The following is a 20,358-nucleotide window of genomic DNA, read 5'->3' as shown; positions in this document are numbered from 1 at the left end:
AGCAATCAGAACATATCCTGAGGAAAGCAGAGGAAGGTAGCTTTGTCCTTCACACAGAGTACAAAGATACAGTGCCTACACTGAACAGCTGATAAGGAAGGTTGAATGAATGATCTGTCGCATCTCCCCACAGAGTCCTTGTTTTTCTTACAGAGCCATTTTGAAGCCCACCAAGAGGAAGGGATGGTAATCTCTCACATGGCTGTTGCTGGAGTGGGAGTCTGGATTGCCTTCACATCTGGATCTACGCTTCGCCTGTTCCACACTGAGACACTGAAACACCTCCAGGATATTAACATTGCCACACCTGTTCACAATATGTTGCCAGGTAGCTGAATCACATTGTATGATAACATTTTTGTTCTTTGTTTATCACCATCGTTCTCCAGAGTGTTTGTAGATCAGGCGGGAATCAGAAGATCTGTCTCGGACTTTGAGTCTGGTAACTGTCTCATGACTGTTTGCTGTAGTAAATCACAGTCCGTTGCCTGCCCAGAAGAGCAATGTGTGCAGTGAGCTGGTTGAGTAGCAGCTCTCATCCTTAGAGGATATAAATGCAATTATATAGATAAGCAGGTGGATTCTTCCCTTTAGTCTTTCTTTTTTGTGACTGTGAAGCAGTGGGACAGTGCAGTCTGCCATGAAAATGTGTTTGCTTTGCAGAGTTTAGCATTTGTTTCTGGAACTTGGTATCAAAGTACATGATGGAGTCAATTTGCCTAGGATCCGGACCAAGAAACCACTTGCTGAATTTTAGTTAGATCAGTAGTCCCAGTGAACTCAGCTGAACAACTCACATGCTGCCATTGTCAGTGTGTTGCTGGTTGGTGCTTTAAGTTGTTGAATTAAAATGTTAGTCTTATAAGTAAAGTTGGAACATGTGGTTGTTTGGATAAAGTTTAACAGATCTTTAAGTGTTTTAAGACAGAAGCTGTTCAGTCATCCCCAGATCATCAGTGTCACAGACAGTTGCACTGGCCTGTATCAGTTTTGTGAGTGAGTGGCCAGGACCTCAGCACCAGCAAGCACATCAGGTGGGAGTTGTTGCACTGCTAGAAGAGACAGACAGAAAAGTGATACTGGCCTGTCTGAGCACAAGGTGCCCATAAGGTGTCCGTAACTGTTCTTTCTGTCTCTCCCTGTTTATAGACTGCAATAGACTGAGCTTCTGCAGTGTTTATAGGCAATGTGTGCACCAGCTTTATTGCTTTATTTTTAGCAGAAGCCAGTTCTTCCAGCACTGAGATTATATTAATATTCTTACAAGAGTTAGGTATAAATCTTGCATCAAAAATGTTTCACTTTTTCAGTCTCTGTCATGTTATCATGTTTTCTTCCAGATGATGTTAGCTTTGCAATAAAGCTCTATTTTAAATTGTGTCCATTTACCGCATGTTCTAGGCAGGGTGTTTTTTACATGTGATATTTGACTGTAGCTCCAACACTGAACAGCAATAAATCACCTGACTTTAAACAGATCATTTGATTAAATTAATCACAGTTATGCAACAAAATCAAGATCAGTTGTAAAAAGCAGATTAAGTCTTAATATGTTCTGCTGCTTGGGGGGGGGGGGGGGGGGAAGTAGGGCCTCCCTTTTTCACATGCAGAAAATATGTATAACTTCAAAAATTTAGCTTTACTGTTCATTGCCATGGTAATAAAACTGCTGATGTAACTTTTTTTTTTTTTGTAAAAGTGTTGTAGCTAATTTTATCTCCTCAGTGTCATTCTTACCCATTTTAGTTCCTTTATTTTTTGCCTCAGTGTCTTCACAAAAACCGCTCCAGTGAATGGAAACGGAAATGTATTTCAGGAGTAGAACATTATTACAGCAAATGTTCCAAGGGAGAATCCATTCTAAAAATGAAATGAATTTCAATTATTTAGCAGCAGCTCTCGGGCCTGTTTATATGATCCCAATAATACTGCAACAACAAAAGCTAAAAGACAGAGTAGTAGGAGGTTTACATAATAAAGCAGCAGGAAGGACCTTTTGGAAGTAACAGCAGCCAAAGAATTAATCAAATTGTGTGTAGTGTATACTGAGATTTGAGAGAAAAAAAGTGAAACAGCAAAGGAGTGAAATGGCTGCATATTTACAAAATATGTATTGTGCCTTTACTGAGGATTTTTAGGGACTCTGATTAACGTTTAGAATTGCTATATGTGCTGTGGGAGATCTTTTAGTTTTAAAGGAAACAGCTCTTTAGTTTTCTGAAATCCTATAGGAGTTCCTTAATATGCAAAAATAATAACAGATAAGTAAAAATTCAAGTTGTATTGAAATGAGAAGAAAATGGTATAAAATCATTGCCGAGAGTCTTAAGAAGAGAAATTAAAAAGGCAAGATCTCAATATAACTTCCAAGAAACCGGACTTCTTTTGCCAAGATTTTTAGTAGGAACAACAATATGTGATATTGCCTCGATAGGCTACCTGGAGATGTCATCTGTGTCTTTGTTTAAAGCAATGTAAATGAGAGGAATGTCAGTCCATGAAGCTAATGAAATTATTTTGTTCTTATACAGTAGAAGTAAAAGAAGAAATTTACTGTCACTGTCAGGAATGGTTACCATGAGTTACAGTGCTGTATTTAAAGGATAGCTGCAGTAACTAATTAAGATAGAGGAGTAGGAGGTTCTCATAACTTTACTAACCAGTCCTCATAGCATTAGATTTTACCAATTTTGTTCTTAGAAGATGGCTCTAAATATCACTGCCTGCTCTCATTATTGTAAAGGATGTGCCTCCTTTGCTTTTAGGAAGACAACCCTGCAGCACAGTGGGCAGGACAGAATCAGAGAGGAATGAAGTGTGAGGGAAATGGCACAAGAGATTATTGTCCTTATGGTTCGGCAAAGTTTAGTAATGTAAAAAAGCAGACTGTGGCAGAAGCTCTTATCTGCTGTATGTAACTTTTTAAATCTGTGACAGTCTACTTAGGAAGAATGGAGCTGGGAGGGCTCTTGCTTTCTGGAGTTATGGGAAGTTTGTGTGTAGGAATGCAGGACTGGAAATCAAACCAGGGTCATGGAGCGGTCTGCAGTACCTTTGCTTCATGTATTATCACAAATACTTCCTAGTAATTGTGTTCTATAACAAAACACCGAAAAAGCACAAATGCCATATGAGAAAGGACAAGAATGGTTGAAAGGAAGAGCATCCTTGTTGTTACAGGTCCAGGTAACAATTTATTTCGCTGTCTCGTAAACCACAAGCTGGATTGCTTTTAAGTGGCCAAAGCACAGCTCTGTTAGACGACCAGAGGGTATACTGAGCAGCAGGGAAAAAAAAAAAATTAACATTTGAAGACAAATATACACACTTCACTAGTGCAGTGTACTTCATTTGTAGAGCAAGTTTCTGCATAGCATTTGTTACATGTAGCTGAAATCTCAACAAAGGCAGCTTTTCACCAGCCTTTACCACAGCTCACACCAAAAATCCCAAAACTCATACTGTACATGAGTAGACAGTCCACTTGTTTTTTCATAGTCACATTCAATATTTCATTATTCAGGAACATCCTTAAACATGTTTTTCCTTTCAGCTCTGAAACAGTTTGTCCTTTTGAAGAGATTACTGTGACCTTGATAAATGCAATTTCATTGCTCATATGGATGATGACAGGTTACTTGTTTGACAAAGCGGTGATTTCTGCTTAAGTTGCTTTATTCTGTTTATTTCCATATATCCTCTAATGACATGTGTGTTTCCTGGAAATATATGACAAAAGCAAAGAAAAAAAAAAGTATCATTTCCTCTCTGTGGAAAACAAACTGTACTTTGAGGCTTACAGCTTTCTTTTGTCCCCATCCCATCAGGTACCAGACCATAAAATGGAGTTGTTTTATGATTTTACTGCTAGGAAATGATAAAAAGATTGGGGAAAATGTTAGGTCAGCCTGATAGTTCTGTACAGTGGGCTTATTTTTGTAGAGCAAGAGCAGCGTGGCCATGTAAGAGGATGTGCACCAGTATGCACTTGGACCTTCCCGTGGTCTGTGTGGGAACACGTGAGGATTTACCCGCGTGTGGTAGGGCTTGTAATTGAGACCCAAGAAGGGTGAATGTAGAGCAGAACATAAGCAATAAAATTATTTGTCCAGGTATAAGCTTAATAGTTGGATTCAGTTCTTCATAAAATCAAGATCTTTTTCAGATTCTTTTACAGGTTTTAACAGTTTTGCATTGCATTGGGACAATGTGGTCTAAAAGTTGTCATTTAAAGATAAGAGTATTTGTTTTGGCATTGATGTTTGTAATTTTCCCTTCTTAACTTACTAATTTCTGTGCTTACTGCATAACACATTCTGGAGAATCAGTTTCACTTTCTTTTTCTCTGAATGTGAAATATATAAAAATAAAAAGTCACTAAATAACAAGGAATAACATGATTTCAAACCTTGGCTAGCAGGTAATAAATTAGTATTTTAAGTTAATATTTCAATGGGTATTTTTTTAATCTATATGTTTTTTTTTTAGTTGTTATATGCTATTTCAAAGTATATTTTCAGATGCAGATGTTTCCTGCTTTTCCAAGACTTCAAAGCAAGTGGTTTTCCTTTTGACCTCGTGATAGATGGTTCATGCTTAAGATTGTGCTCAGTGTTTAAGATTCTAAGTTACTGGCTGATAATTTGCTGGTTTTACCTGTGGAAACAGTAATGCATATTACCGGTTTTCCCTGGTAAAAAGTAGTAGTTAGAAGTTGCTTCAGGGTTGGACTATGAAATCATGCATATTATTTTATATTTTAAATGCTTAAAAAAGCATTAAAGATCTATTGGTCAAAAATTTGAGCATCTTGCTTCTGCAAAAGTACAGCTGGAGTTCTGGATAGTTTTAAAACTTTAAAAGTTGTATTAAGTATTTCTGTTTGTACTTTGTAAAACAAGCTTTAAGTGGGATGGAGTGAAGTTAAACTAACCTGCAAGTACCTTGCACTTCCTGTGGCACCGGTGCTGGGAGAGGAATTGCATGTCATACATAACTTGAGCAAGCCTGAACTCTAAATCACAGAATTCAAATAGAGATTTTTGAAAACTCCAATACACAGAGGTGTTTGGGCATCAGTGTTTGAACTTCTTTTGTGCTAGGAGCACGTTTGTGTGTTTTGTTTTGGAAATTAAATTAATCCCATTATCTTAAAAACACCAAAACAAACAAACAAAAAAACTCCCACAAAAAGCACAAAAACCCCACATACAAAAAAACCCCCACCAAAGCCAAACTAACCAAACAAAAGCCCTATCAAAAAAGCAAACTCCAGTCTTCAGAAGGCTTGTAATTTTTCTATAGGCATAGACCATCCGTGATTATCTAGCTGAAGAGGGACAATGCAGTCCTACCAGCATAAGCACCTGCAGTTTATGGAAAACAACATAGGTGTCTCTGAAAATCTACACGAGTAGATGGAGCCTCTTGAACTTACTCATGGTTGTTACACCTGCCAAGGTTGACCTAATCCTTGTGCCTTTAGGGTATTCTAGAATGTGGTTTTGGGTAGACAGAGCTGGCATTCCAGATCTGGCCCTGCAGCCTATGTGTGCCTTTTACAGCACACCTTTGCTGGGTTAATACTTTGTTTTTGTAAAGTTCTATGAGGAAAGACTTGAACTATGGTCCACCTCCTGCTTTCCAGTTGAGTGCTTTGGGCTACAGTCAAGCTGCTCCCTCCCTGCTTTCCATATATTCTTGGGTATAAATTGGCTCAGGTTCAAGGGACAACATGGAAAATGCATTTGTGCTACACCATAATTAAGGTCCTTTTCCAAAGTGCAGAACATGTGGGTTCATCCAAGTTATATCAAATATGGAATCCAAATTCCCTGCTTACTGATTAAGTGATAACAACGTGAGAGCTATGATGAAGATGGGAATCACCGCTCTTTTGCATGTGAAGTTGATCATAAATCCAAGAAACATATAAGTTTTGAACCTGGAGGACTCCAGAGAGTTAAATGCCCCTCCACCTAAGCTTGGGCCATGGCAGAAGTTTGGGCAGGCAGTAGTTTCCATTCCTAAATCTTGACAAGGCCATTTTGAAAATCCATATGAACTGAATCAAACATCTTTAATAAGCTTTGAAAGCAAAAATTACTTTGTTTTCATTAGAAAAATAGCAATCCCATAAATAATATGTTGTAGAAAATAATAGAATAATTTTGATTGGAATTTACTCTGGAGGTCATCTTGTCTGTCCTTCTTGAAGCAGGCCTGATTAGACCTGGTTGTTCCAGGACTTGTCCAGACAAATTTTTAATATCTTTGGATAGGATGGAGATTCTACAACCTCTCTGAGCAACCCATTGCAGTGTTTGACCACCCTTATGATGAAGAAGCTTTTTCCTACTTACAATCCAAATTTCCCATGTTCCAAATTTGATCTGTTGTGTCTTGTCCTGTCACTGTGCACATCTGAATAGAGTCTGACTGTGTCTTCTGTGCACCCTCCCCTCAGACAGGTGCAGTAAGCACTTCTTTTAACCTCTCTTTGTACGCTATGTGCTCCCAGTCTTCTGATTATCTTGATCAGGTTCCACTGGACTTGTTCCAATATGCCAATGCCATTCCTGTACAGGAGGACCGAGACTCAAACAAGGGGACACGGCACTTCTGATACAGTTTCAGAGAATAAAAACTAGGAGAAAAAAGTAGTCACAAACAGGTTTGAGTGTTGAGTATAGTGTGTTATGGCAATTTATGATTGAGGATTGAGAAGTGAAATGCCTTTCAGTTTTGTTATTGAGAATATACAAACATAGTCTATTCATAAAAGCATATTTGTAAAGATAATCTATGTCTGCTTTTAGATGCTGTGGATTAGAGATGTAGGACAGAATGTTTCAGAATTTTAATAGTATTTAAATTGTCATGTATGTAAAGTTTAATACCACAATCCAGCAAAATATTTGCCTTTGGGATGAGTGCTTCCCTGAACGAGGAACAGCTGATTGTATTTGCCTGAAGTGACTTTGATCTAGGCAAAGATCATCACTCTGAAGTAATGGAGCACTTCCTAAACTTTGCAGGGCAGCAGCGTGTTTCTGTGACCAGCCTCCTGGTGTGCCATGGGTTATTGCTGGTTGGAACAAACCTGGGTATAATCGTAGCATTACCAGTGCCACGCTTGCAGGGGATTCCCAAAGTAACTGGTGAGTGAAATTTCTCAAATGGATTGAGTACAATGGTTTTATAATGAAGATTTCATTTCTCTTCTGTCAGTAGTTTAAGTGAACCTGCCAAATTATATCTCTTGTTTAGATATGTATCAGAGCTTTGTGATGCAGTTATAAATATTCTTCTTCCTGGGCTTTACAGTGTATCCAGATACTTGCCTAGTTTTGTCTCAGTTGTTTGAACTGGGACAACTTGTTTTTCTTTAGGGCATAAGAATAGGACAGGCAGTAATTCTGTCACAGTACAGTGAAATGTGTGGTGATAAGAAGAGGATGCAAGCAATCTTTCTTCCAGATTTGGGGAAAATAGATGCATTAGGTTTAGAAACATATGTACTGGAAATTTAGTATGTTGTCTGATGGGTTATTCAGTAAATTGCTTTTGTGCCTTTCCTCCCCAAAACAAGAGACTTGGAATATATCAGAGTATATATTTTGGGTTTTTTTACAATGATCAAGATTTTTGCATTTTGGAGAGATGTATTTATTGAGTTACTTTCATATTACCCCATTTGAAATACAAACACATGGATGCTGCTGTATCACTTTGCAAACGTTTAAGCTACTAGCAGAAGCAAGATTTTTAAAGTGTGTTTAATAGGGGCTTTGCCATGCTACGTTTTGAGTTCAGAATTCTGCTCGAGCTTGTACACTGTGGAGGGAAGCTGGCAGATTTTATGAGGCAAGCTGTCTGCAACTTCCTTCAGGGGAAAGAAAAAAGCTTATGTAACTTTGCAAAATGAAAATTAAATCCTCTGTGTTCAGCAAAATACGCAGCAATAATCCAGTATGACACAGGATAAATGCTTCTTAAAAAAATGGAACCTATGTTAGGTGAAAATAAATGCAGGACAAGAAAATGCATAGTTGCAGAATAAAAAAATCTCTCATTTTATTCTTCTATTTTCCATTTTGATTATTGTGGTTTATGTCATCTGTATACTCTTGCATTTATTTTGGGTCAAGATTTGCCGGATTTCACAGATCTAGCAACATGACATTTAGAGATCTGTTTTTATAGTCTTGGATACCATATTTGGAATTTGAACTGAAAAATTGTGATTTTTTTCCAGTTGTGTTTCCAATAGCGATAATTCATCTTTATATCATTGCACTTTCTGTAAAAGCAGAGTATGTTTTATCATAACCTGGAATGCATCAGGGAGTTAAGGATGGACAGTGATTTGTAGGGTTGTGGGTTTTACCCATGATAGCCTAGCTCTTTTCCCTATTGTAGCAGATTTTGTAGAATGCTGCATTTTTTTCTTCTTTTTGCTGTAGAAGCCACATACACTGGTATTACTATAGCTTCTGAATTTGGCCGTATGCAATTTGTTTTTCATACATTCTAATGATTTGCACAGTGTAAATCTTCCTTGTACCACCAACATCCCACTGTTAAATACTTTAAAAAAAAATTAAAATAATAATTGTTCAGTCATTTCTTTATGAATCTACCATGGTAACTAGAGAACCATTCAGAAGGATGAGTTTTAGTTCCTGCTGTATAGTGTGGTCTGTCACAATGAAACAGATGTTCTTCTGCTGTTCTGGAGAGGTAGAAGTACAATAGGATTAATTGAAAACCACATATTTTCTTTGTGGATTATGGGAGAAAACTCAGTGTTACATTCGTGTCAATGCCAACAAAAAGAAGTTAGCAGCATTTCTGTACTCATGCTGTTGTAAGAACAGAGCACAAAAATAAGTCAACTAAAATTTGTAATGCCTTGTTTCAGCTGATTTATTAGCACACTTGTACAATAGATCTATTTTTTTGTACTTTTTTTCTATAAATTGTGTACCCACCAGGTGGAAGACAGGCTGGATGCATATAATAGGGTTTTAAGAGTTATGCTTTTCTGAGCAAACTTCATGAACTAATTGTGGTGGAACACTGTGGTAAAGACAATAATATTCTTTAACTGTCTTTTTCTTTTGGCTCCAGGAAGGGGAATGGTGTCGTATCACGCACACAATGGCCCAGTCAAGTTTCTTGTAATGGCCACATCCATAAACAAGAAGAACAGAAACAAAATGAGGAACAGCCTGCCTCCCGGCTCGGAACCTAAAGACGATGACCAAAAGAACATTCTGCACAATGAAAGACCTGCCTCTTCCCTTAGTAACACCCATGACACTGCAGTTTGGCTGGGGGGTTCAGTAGGATCCATTGCACAAAAAAGTGACTTGTCATCATCTTCTGGATCCCTTACTTTGTCTCATGGATCAAGTTCCCTAGAACATAGGCCAGAGGACAGTAACATTTATGAGCTTTTGAAGGATCAAAATATCTCATGTAAAAGTAAAAGACAGAGAGCCAAGAAAATGAAAGCAAGTTCAGTGTTAGTCATTTCTGGTGGCCAAGGACACAGAAGAGTGAACAAGAAAACCAAGCAGCCGCGACAAGATGAACTAGTGTCTTCAGTGATGGTCTGGCAAATCCCACTATTAAATATCTAAGCAAACTAAATCCAAGATACTTTCTGCTGTTAAAAAAAGTCTGATATCATTTTACAGTAAATGCCAGCTTAGGAGCCAATTGGATAGACTTTATACACCTGGGAGCATTTCAGCAGGCTTTGATCACAGGGTTGAGGATTGCAAGGCAGAATCTTCACATACTTAGGACACTGCAGTGTCAGTGTACTGGAAAACATTTAGCCATTGATGCTGTCCTTGATACTTAGAACAAACAGGATCTGTTAGACACTTAAATGGTTTTAGAATCTCTACCTTATTTATATTCACATTTATAATTATTATAATTATGTACTATAGCACTTGTGGAAGGCAAGGAACATATGCCATGTCTCATGCTGGTTTTTGTTTAGGTAAATCAGCTGGTTTTTCTTTTTCCAAAGTGACATATTGCATGGACTGTAGATTTTAACAACTTTGCAAATATTTTTAAACAATAGTCTAATGCAACCTAATATGAATTTGGTAATTACTGTAATAGTTTGTGACATCATTCCACAGGCCAGAGTTTGATCTGGACAAAAGCAGTTCCATTAATTGGTATTTGTTTATTTCAACATAGAAAATAGATTTTTTTTATTAATATTGTTCTTTCTAATGCTCAGTGTTATTAAAAATGTTGCAGTGTAAAAAGCGCATTAATTTTCTTGGTAGGTGCAACGTGTCTGTGACTTGCCTTCATTATACAGGGAGAGTTCTAAGGATGCTGTGGCTTAGGGCAAATAGAAAATGCAGATACAGGACAGCTGTGCATTGTAGTGGTGCTAATGCATTCTCCCCTGGCAACTCACTATTAAAGCTAGACATGGACTGTGCCGTTTTTAAGGAGGCATGTACATCCAGTAAGTTAATAATGAAATTATTAATTAAATCATTAATTGGGGAGAAATCTACTAATACTGGAATATCTATAGGAAGTGCAGATAATCACTGTGGGTCTTGGTCCTACATCAATTGATTTGTGCTGTGTCCCCAGGCAAACATCTATCAAATAATGTTCACAGTGTGCAGCAACAGCAGAGATATGATCACATCTGAGTGGTGGTCACCTCTTTTCACCCAGAGTTTCAGGAAAGCATGGTCTTGTAAATGGATATTGTGAAAATAGCATGCACAGCTTCCTCCACTCAGTTAGGCAAGCAGTTGCTTTGGCAGTGTTAGAGGGATGAATTCTAAACTGAGACCTAATCGTCATTTCTTAACGAATCGATATATTTCCAAAGGAAATTTTTAATTTGAGATTCCTACTGAAATTGCTTTTTGTGCTAGTCTCTGCACATGTGCACATAGCCTTCAGCTCAGAAAGGCGTTGCCAAAAGTGGTGATGGGACATGCCAATCAGAATATGTTTAATATAGATAACATGTTGAATAGAGGCACTGGGAACATCCTTTTCCCTCATCAATAGACTGAAAGATATAGAGAAATTAGGACAGTTAAGTTTCATTTGAATATGTTAAGAACTCTAATACTGTCCATCAGTTCCGTAAAATGCAAACTAAATATATCCGAAGCAGGACGTTTGTCAGATGTATGCATTGGCTAGAACTGCATAAAACTTCTGGCTACGTTGGTATTGTTATTATCCCAGTAAGGCGGTGGTTTACCTTGAAATTATTTCTGCTACTTCTGATACAAACTCCTTGATTCCACCATGTTTTTGTTTCAATCTGCCTAGTTGAAGTCAACATCAACCATAATTACGGTGTTTCCCAGCACATGACATTTCAGGGTAAATAGTACTAGAGACTGAATTATTTTGTTCGATAGAAGATAAAGGAGGTTGGGGTTTTTCTTTTCCAAAGTAGCAGTAGTTTGGGGGTTTCTTGGGGGGTTTTTTTTGGGTTTTGTTTTGCCTTTTTTTTTTTTCTTTTTTTTAGAGTGTTGCTGAAATTGTCTTTATTTTGCAGCAGATTTATGTCTCTCCGAAATTTTCAGTCTGTCTGCTCTAAAAAGCAAATCTCTATCAAGGTCACCCCAAAATCACTGGGTGAGCTGACTTACCAGGTTTGACTGAGTGCCAGAGTAATGTCAGGTCTTCCCTGCCACCTGACACCAAGTACCGGGGACAGAGGGAATGCCAATGCAGTCAGTCTTTGCCTGGTAGGTGGCACCAAAATAGACATTTCAAAAATCAGATATGCACCCAGATTTATGTTTAGAGGTTTTGCCCACATCCTACATCCTGAGCAGAACAGGATTCTTGAGCCATAAAGGACAGACTTCAATGAGTCACAAAGGACGTTTGTTACAGATGAGGTGGTAGGCTTAGGGTCTTCGTTACTGTTTTGTGTTTTTATTCTGTGCCTGTTGCTGCTGCGTATCTTGCAACTTTAGTTGGGTGTTGTCAGTGTTGGCATGAGCCCTGGTAAAAAAAAGAAAAAAAAAAAAAGGCAAAAAGCAGGGTGCTTCTAAGCCAGACAGCTGGCAACTTTTTCCCAAATTTTCTCTCCTCCCTAGCCTGCTGGCTGGGCTTGCCTGGCCTGAGGGATCAAGGCCAGTTGCATTTTCTACACTCTTCCATAGCTATGGCCCTGGGAGCTGCTCTTCACCCACTGTGTGGAAGTACTACATTGTACAGTTTCATGTATGTATATTGAAAAACATGTTAAAAGATTCTTCTGTGTGTAAAGCATATATAACCTAGTATCCCTTTGCTATACTGCAGTAAAAAGATCACAGGTTTTATTCTGCATGCTCCCTGGGCATGGGATTCCATGTCCTTGCCTTGGGGACTGGAGGGTCATGTCCTCTCTCTCGCGGATCTTTATCACTAGGAGCGGTAAGCAGAGTCCACCACACATTCAACATGCATGCATGGCATTCTTACAGGATATGCTAGCAGTTATGCATGAGCATTTTAAGATGAAATTCAGTGTATCTTCCAGATGAAATGTAATTTTGTTCAGTTTTATCAGTAAAACAGGCGAGACAAAGTACAGATATGCTCTTCTGAAAGTACATCAGAGTTTTGCCAGTGACTTCAGTTAGAACAGAACTGGTTCCCTCATTTTGCATTATGCTATTTTGAAATATGGATCTGTTTATCTTACTAAGCTGTAAAGCAAAAGAGAAGCTGTGTGTCTGGCTTTGAAAATACACTTTGTAATGAACTAGATTTTTAGTAACTAACTGAGCACAAGGTGCAATGTTTGCTTTTTGATATGCAGCTAACCGGTATGACCTTACTATGAAAACAGGCAGGAACCAAAGTTTCTCTTACAGCTGGCAAATAGTCTTTATAGTTGTTGTAGGCTATGCTGCTAGGTAGGTTGGATTTTGCTTTATGATACTGCTTTTCTGTGTTAATAGAAGTTATGGAAAATATTAGGAAAAGAGGGGAGCAAGTGTAACCACTACAATATATTCTATATATATTTTCTAACACATAGTAGTGTCTTTTATAACATGAGCCATAAAACTTGAGTATTTATGTTCAAAGTATAAACTGAGAAAAATGTTTAATAAAAAAATGTGATAAAAATTAACTTCAGAAGTACCCTTATCGTGTCGTCATTTTAACTAGGAGGCTAGAATTTGTGGCATGCATTAATAAATAATATATAAATGTACTCATGAAAGGGGGGATAGGTTATGTGATTAGGGAAACAAAGATGTATATTTTTGAGTTTTATAGCTTCTACAATTTAAACACCAGCAAATGCAACTTCTGAAAATAATGCAGTCTCTTATAATAAGTTTGACCCCTGTATCAATGGACCCCAATAGTGTCTAAGCAGTAGGGTTTCTACTATGGTGCCTACATGGAGTATGCATCAGCACTTGGGCAGCATGCATGATGCATAAAATGAGAATCATTAAGTATTGCAGAGCAAAAGTATTCACAGAGGAAATTAATTTTCAGTTGCTAAGTGTCAATTCATTCTAATTAATCTGCCCTAAAGGATATAGACAGAATCCCATAATTGTGTTTAAATTCTGAGACTTGTATGCATGGATTGGCAATAGCCTTTTTGTGTGTACCTGCACTATTATAAATAAACAAGAGGAGTTACTGAGAGCTGTTTGGTTGCCAGTAAAACCTGCCTTTTTGTTCTTGTTTTCAGACACATCTCTTTAAGATAAGGTTCTGAAAAACAAAGTCAAATTGCATGAGTGCAGGATACTGTACATACACATACCTGAAGACAGATTCTGTCGCAATGGGAATTTACAACTCATCATTTATTGGTGGGAGGCTGAGGGCTAAAAATCGCTTATTGCCTCTTTGAGAGAGGATGGAGTATTGGGAAGGGTTTCCTGAACTGTGGTTCAGTGCTTAAACTTTACTGTTGCTCTCTCTTCTATCCTATTTAATTTTCTGACTGTGTGTAAAGACAAATTAGTTTTTTGTAAAATGCATTTGGGAGGTAGAAAAATCTGTGGTTTGAAAGGTGCAAGTATAATGGAGGGTTCCATAAGAGTTAATCTGTATTGCAGTGAGTGATACCATGGAGCTGATACAGTATTTTTAGATTGCTTTATGTTATCTTCATAGTAATAATACTTCACATAATAATAGTCCTGTTAAGAGGGCAGATTAATATCACCTGCAGCTAGGAGAAAAGGGAGGTGAAAAGTGTTTGCCTAACTTGAAGCCCCACGAAGAGTCTGTAAAAGCACACAGATTACAGCCATGGCTGCTTTCTAAGCCCATGATTAGCCCTTTAAACTGCCTCCTTCTTGCAGGCATCCTGTACACGTGGCTGTTGAAACTGTCTGTGCTAGTAAACTGGCCAGGACTAGAGTGCCAACTTGAGCACGGACCTGTGATGGTGATTGTGGCTGGGGCAGGCTCTCTGGGATTAAGCCTGGCCTGGGCTGCTCCCAGCAGACAGCACTGACAAGGCCACTGCTCTGGGATATTCTGGGGACTGGTTAACTACATGAGTGTAACCTGTGAGGTGCCAGTTGCAGAATAGGCTCTGTATGTGTGGTTTCTTGACGCTGATGCAGCCAAACATGTACTCATACAACCTAGTTCATGTGGGATGGAAATATGTACTCGCACAGACTCGACATGTTCCATACAGATACCAGGGGTTGGTATGAGGAGACTCAGTGTTGGTTTGTGATGGTTCATCAGCTGCTTGCACCACACCCCAGATAAAAATTCTAGTTTACTTCCTTCACCCTTTCCAACTGAGGGGTTTTGTAGCTGTAATGTTGAATCTACATCCCACTTTCTTCACCAATGCAGCATGCATGCCGCTAGATCTGCTATTTGATTTGAGAACTCTAGCTCAAGATTTTCAGAATTAGTTGATTTGCTGCTCCCTCGTTCTTGTGCTTACTTGATCATAGCATTTTCCTTAAAGGCATGCCCAGCTACCAAACTGCCAGAAACATTCTTCGCCTCCTAAGACAAAGAATCAAAACAGCAACACTGACTGAGCTTCAGATGAAAGGATCTGAAAATTTCCTAGGCAAAAGAAGGTTTACTGTGTGACTCCATTTGAAATGCAACAATGTCAATGTATAACCGAAAGCACTTCAAGTGCTTTGGCCAAGCTCCATAAACTGTGCTATAAAGGCACAGCACGACCTTCAGAGGTGTTCAAAGGGAATTTTTTTTCCTCCAGCAAAACAGGCCTTGACAGCAGAACTGCAAGATCTCCTGTTGGGCATATTGTTACACTCCAGGGTTAATCACAGCTCTTAACGTGTGTCCCATCCTTGAAGATGAGCCAGAACACCTAGGATTAAAATGACACACCTTGGGGGAGATGAAATCATTGTAAGGATTCACTGAAAATCCAATTTAAGAAGTATTTTGACATCAAAAGATTCAGGTAAGCCTCCAGCAGAGTCTTCTCAAGCACTGAAGTACCTAATTTCCACTAAAATCTGTACATATACATGCCGAAATGCAGATAACAAGAAAGGTTTTAAACTCAAGAAACCAGATACATCTTAGCTATAGAGTTACAGAATTTTCATTTTTGCTTTCTGTTATTCCACACTGGAGAGATATTCTATGGGTTTCACCTCAAGCATCAGGGTCACCGTGCAGGTTGGCACAAAAAAAATGTATTAACTTACGCCTTCCACAGCAAATTGTAAAAGTTGTTCGCTCCGGGCTTTTCTGGTTCATTCCTTCTGTCTGCATTTCAAGTTGCAGAACATGCCTGTCAGACTACACTAAATGCTTTTTTTAATGTCCCCTTTCTAAAGACATTTTTTTCCAGAGGGTTGGGTAGCACAGACTGCGTGCATTAATGAGGAGGATTACCCCTACTTCAGCCAAGATTTGCAAGTGCAACAGCTTTTCTGAAATGTTGCTCAGAGCAATCTGTGATGCTCTTAATCCCGATCACAAGCAGCTGACACCATCAATTAATTTAAGCTGCATCTACACTGCTGAACTCCAGCGTACCTCAAACGTTACTGACACACATCCTGAGGCTGTATCAGGCGGGATCCATGTGCCAGTCCTTCCCCTGCACATACCCTGCTGTCCAGGCAAGCAAAGCTGGTTTACAGCCTATACCTATAGAAGGTGACATTTTGCTGATGTAGCAGCATTTTGGGAGAAATGTACTGATCACGAGGTATTCTGCTTGCAGACCAAAGAGCCGTAGTCATAGACACATGTTGAAGAGACAAGTGGTGTGACAATCCATGGCTGTTTATGACTGAGGAGAAACATTGTCTGGGTCATCTCAGAGCACTGTAAAGAGCAAGACTAAGCTTTCATTCTCTTTAAAATTCTTTGCTTTTTTAATTATCTTTTTAGCAATTAGGAGACAAAGTGCACATTTTCTCAATTGTTCATCTAACTAAATGGTGTGTGTTCCCCAACTTTTAACCCTATCAAATGCTTCCACTCTAAGTTCAAGAGCGTTGTTTTGGGTGATGAAAGTCTGCACTAATAGAGTCTCTTTTGTTATGCTGGGTTTTTTTTTCTTAAATTAAAACCAATATTCATGTGTCTCTGGTGCATAGAAGTATGCAACCCCACACTGAAGAAATCTTTGATCTGTTTTTCCTTATGACTACTACTACTCTATCTGCTACAAGCTGATAACCCCCCTGATGCAACCAGTCCTTTTCTTTCAATTCTACTATTTGGGTGTATTACAGGGATGTATGAAAGCTAATATGCAAAGGCAGATCAGCGTGGGTCAACATCAGACGTGTACGACACATCCTGTGTAACATGCCTACGGCAGGTATGTGTTCTCTATTACAAATATACCAAATGTATTTTAGGCATCTTTGGCGGCTCAGCAGAAATATAACAAGCTGTTTGCACCAGCAATAGCATCAAACCAGTCCTTGAGGCCATTGTGTTATGATACCAAGAAGCATTTCACACAGGAGTGTTCAGCTGTCAAACAAAGCATGAGCAAAAGGAGTCAGGTTTTCTTTCCTGTTTGTTTTGTTTTGATTTTACATTTTGGCTTCTGGTCATGAACCACATCTCTGGATACTACAGGGACCACCAACATTAGCTACTGCCACTACATATCTGACACTTGCTCCAGTACGCACAGGGGGAATACTACCGAGTTTCACCTATGCCAGTTTCAGAACTTTGAGGCTGCAGCATTTATTTATCCAATACATTCTTTTGTCAATCTAAAATACAAAAGAATAGCCTCCCAACAGCTTTGCATCTCTATAGACTCCCAAAGCAAGTCTAGACTGTGTAGGCACACCAATCCTACCCAGTGCGCTGGACATAGACCTGCAATGGAATGGACTCAGCGAGTGAAGGCTGCACAGCCTGCCTAAATAGCTGGGCAAATGGTTGAGCATGGCTCCATGCTCAGCTCCGTGCTGCCATGGGCACACTACCGGCAGGATTCTACCCTGCTTACTTGTAAAAGCAGGCCTGTGTACGCCTGCGTGAGCTATAGATACTCTGAGCCTGTTATCTCAGAAGGTTTAAAGCTTCTTGGTCCACAGGCTATGGATTGAGTATTTCATCTGGGTGAAATAACAATTTTGTTAAATGATTCTTATCCTCCTTAAGTGAGAAATTCTGTAGCTTCACTGGCCAAGAATCAAACCTCCTGAGATTGGGCTGATTCATTTTTTATGTGATCTGCCGGCTAATTTTACTGAGGAACAGAGCATTTGCTCCGGCTACCAGGGTAGTCAAGTCCTGCACAACAGCCTCAGAGCTGAGAACCACAGCACTGCAGGTGCTACTGCAGCCAGAGGGAGAAAGAAAAGAAATGCAGTAGCTCCTGCAGGAAGAGCAGGGCTCTGATAAGCTCTGAGCAGAGGTACATCTCTCTGGATTGCGATGCCATTTGGTGACCCTATCCTGAGGATGGCATTCAGCTTTATTGCCCATTTCTGCACTAGTGACATCCCAGTCAGATATCTTCCAGGAAGAAGAAACTGCAAATCTTTTGCCTGACGCAGATTAAACAGACAGAAAGGATGCCTATTTTGTGTCCAAGTTTAGGTGCACAAGAAGAAGAAACGTTCCTATTCCTGTTTCTCGATCAGGATTTTTTTTTTTTTTAACCAGAGAAACATCTGATAAAATTCTTCTGCAGTTGAAAACTGTATTCCCTTTTTATTATTGAGCACTATGGCTGGGATGTGACAGAGAGAAGGAACTCTGTCTGTGACCGGGCAGGAACTAGCTAAGGTTTCTGCAACAGAGCAGAGCAAACACCTAGCTCTTCCCTTCCTGCCTTTACTCACCTCACTCTCCTCACTGCTGCACTGCTGTTCCTCCAGGTCAATCGTCCCTTGCAGAACACGGGTATCTCAGCAAGTCCTGATGGCCAGTAGCAGCAGTTACAAGCTGTTAAGTGCTCCTGATTATTTTCCATGTTGGCTGGGCTACAGAAATGCATGACAGGCACAAAATGATGTGTCATATGAGCTGTGTGACACCTGATTACCTTTAGGACAGGGCCTTCTCTACACTGGAACAATGATTCATCTCATGTAATGTAGGTTTTCAAAAATGAATTGTCTACAGCTGTATCAGTCTGACTTTACAGCTAATGGAGAGAAACAAGCAATACCAAAGGATGATTCACCTCATCCCAAGATAAGATGTCTAAGATAGGTAAGAAAAATTGTCCTCCAGCCATGGTTATTCCTGTACATTAATTATAAATAGAGCTTCAGGGAACGCAAGCTAAGTAGGGAAATCAATCTAGAACTGAGATAACTCCTACAGTTAGTGTCCTGGTTTTCAGCATCATCTCCAGTTCTACTAAAACCTGAAAGGCTACTCAATGAACAGCCCTGTTCTCCAGGGGAAGTTTCCTAGCCTATGATTTGCAGAGCAGCAGTACTTTCCAAAAGTTGTGCTAAGAGGTCAGCAAATATCTTTTATATATGTTTTCACTTAAAGGTTAGATGAAAAAGGTGCATGGGGGACAAGAAAGAAACTTGGAGGGTGGACAGTAGGCTGAGGCTCACAAAGTTAGGGAATCACTGCCCAAAGCTAAACTTTCAAAAAACAGAAGAGAGGTCATTTTACCCAGTCGGCTCTGGCAATCTTCAGTGAGGGCAGAGAATAAAGTCTGCAACAGCCAAGTCCTCCCTGACTTCTCAGGCTACAACCTCTATGGAGCTTGGATTTTGTATAGGTCTTTTGCTGGCTCCAGCCGCATGGACGAGCATGGCCCATGAACACACAATACACTACTTCCTACCCACCACTGATTTTCAGTCATCTCAGAAAACGTAGCTCAGACACCTCTGTGTACACACAGACTGGAATGCAACGTGACAGTTAAACCTGAAGAGGAGTTAAGCAAATACAGCAGTTAGTCAGAAAGCATGAGTCAGAACAATCTCAAATGCTCTCAGATACAATACTGTTGGCACAGCCACATAACTCCCATCAGTGTGAACAGAAGTCAAGCACCTCAAGGGGAGGTGATCCTCCACATAGTAATAGAATAATGGGGATTTTAAAAGTGAAAATAATTTCACAGACCTGTATCACTTGTCTAATTTCGGTGTCATCTTGAAATACATAGTATTTAAAGTAACATGAAACAGCAGGAAGATTAGTTCCTGATGTCAGGAGAGAAGAGTTATTTCTGGCAGGCTTTAATGCATCTGCTCTATCAGACAGAAACTGCGTCCAGCTAGCGAGGAACAGAACCACATACAGAAACTAACAGTCCGATCATGTAGTGGACCCAAATCAGGGGACAGTGGGAAATCTGCAATGACGCTAAAGTCAGATGTTGTGTTTACTAATTATTTTAAGACCCCTGTGACGCTGTATGATTACTTATTTATTTTATGGCACCAAAAAGCATGCTGGCCTCTCTCACCGCAGATGAGACATGACCTCAGCTGGAAAACCAGCCTTCCGGTTAAGAGCTGTACTTAAGGAAGTGCACAACATGAGTGGAGCCAAGGGTTTCAAGTGGTTACACTTACCTTGTACTGCATGCAAGCACTTTAGTGTATTAAGGGCTAACTCAACACATAGGGGTTTTAGCAAAACCAAAGTCAAAAAGTAGGAGCAGTGGGACAAAATGAATGAGAAGACACCCAACCACTATTAACCACCACCACCATGAAGCTGGAAGAATATATAGCTGCAATGGTTACACTGCCAGCACAGAAGAATTTAATTGTTGGGTTAATCTGAGGGAGGAGATGGGAGCAGGTTTGCAAGTCTGCTCGGGACAGTCTCGTAGGGCCGGGAGCCACTTGCTGGGCAGCTGCAGGAGAACCAGTCTGATGGGACCCTGGA

At 39.5% G+C, this 20,358-nt stretch overlaps 1 protein-coding gene across 1 annotated transcript in view; it reads left to right on the top strand.

Annotated features, from left to right (window-relative positions):
• Positions 1-9,647, top strand: part of ARHGEF10 (Rho guanine nucleotide exchange factor (GEF) 10) — an 89,521-nt gene extending 79,874 nt beyond the window's left edge. Inside the window, exons 26-28 of the mRNA XM_010079407.1 lie at positions 154-328; positions 7,038-7,160; positions 9,133-9,647. Coding sequence (XP_010077709.1) covers positions 154-328; positions 7,038-7,160; positions 9,133-9,647 — 813 coding nt within the window. The remainder of the gene's footprint in view (positions 1-153; positions 329-7,037; positions 7,161-9,132) is intronic.
• The last annotated feature ends 10,711 nt before the right edge of the window (positions 9,648-20,358 follow it).

Source organism: Pterocles gutturalis, unplaced genomic scaffold (genome assembly GCF_000699245.1).
Source record: "Pterocles gutturalis isolate BGI_N339 unplaced genomic scaffold, ASM69924v1 scaffold2064, whole genome shotgun sequence".
Classification (NCBI taxonomy): Eukaryota; Metazoa; Chordata; class Aves; order Pterocliformes; family Pteroclidae; genus Pterocles; species Pterocles gutturalis.
Note: the sequence above shows the minus strand (reverse complement) of the source record. Positions and strands in the feature narration are given on the sequence as shown.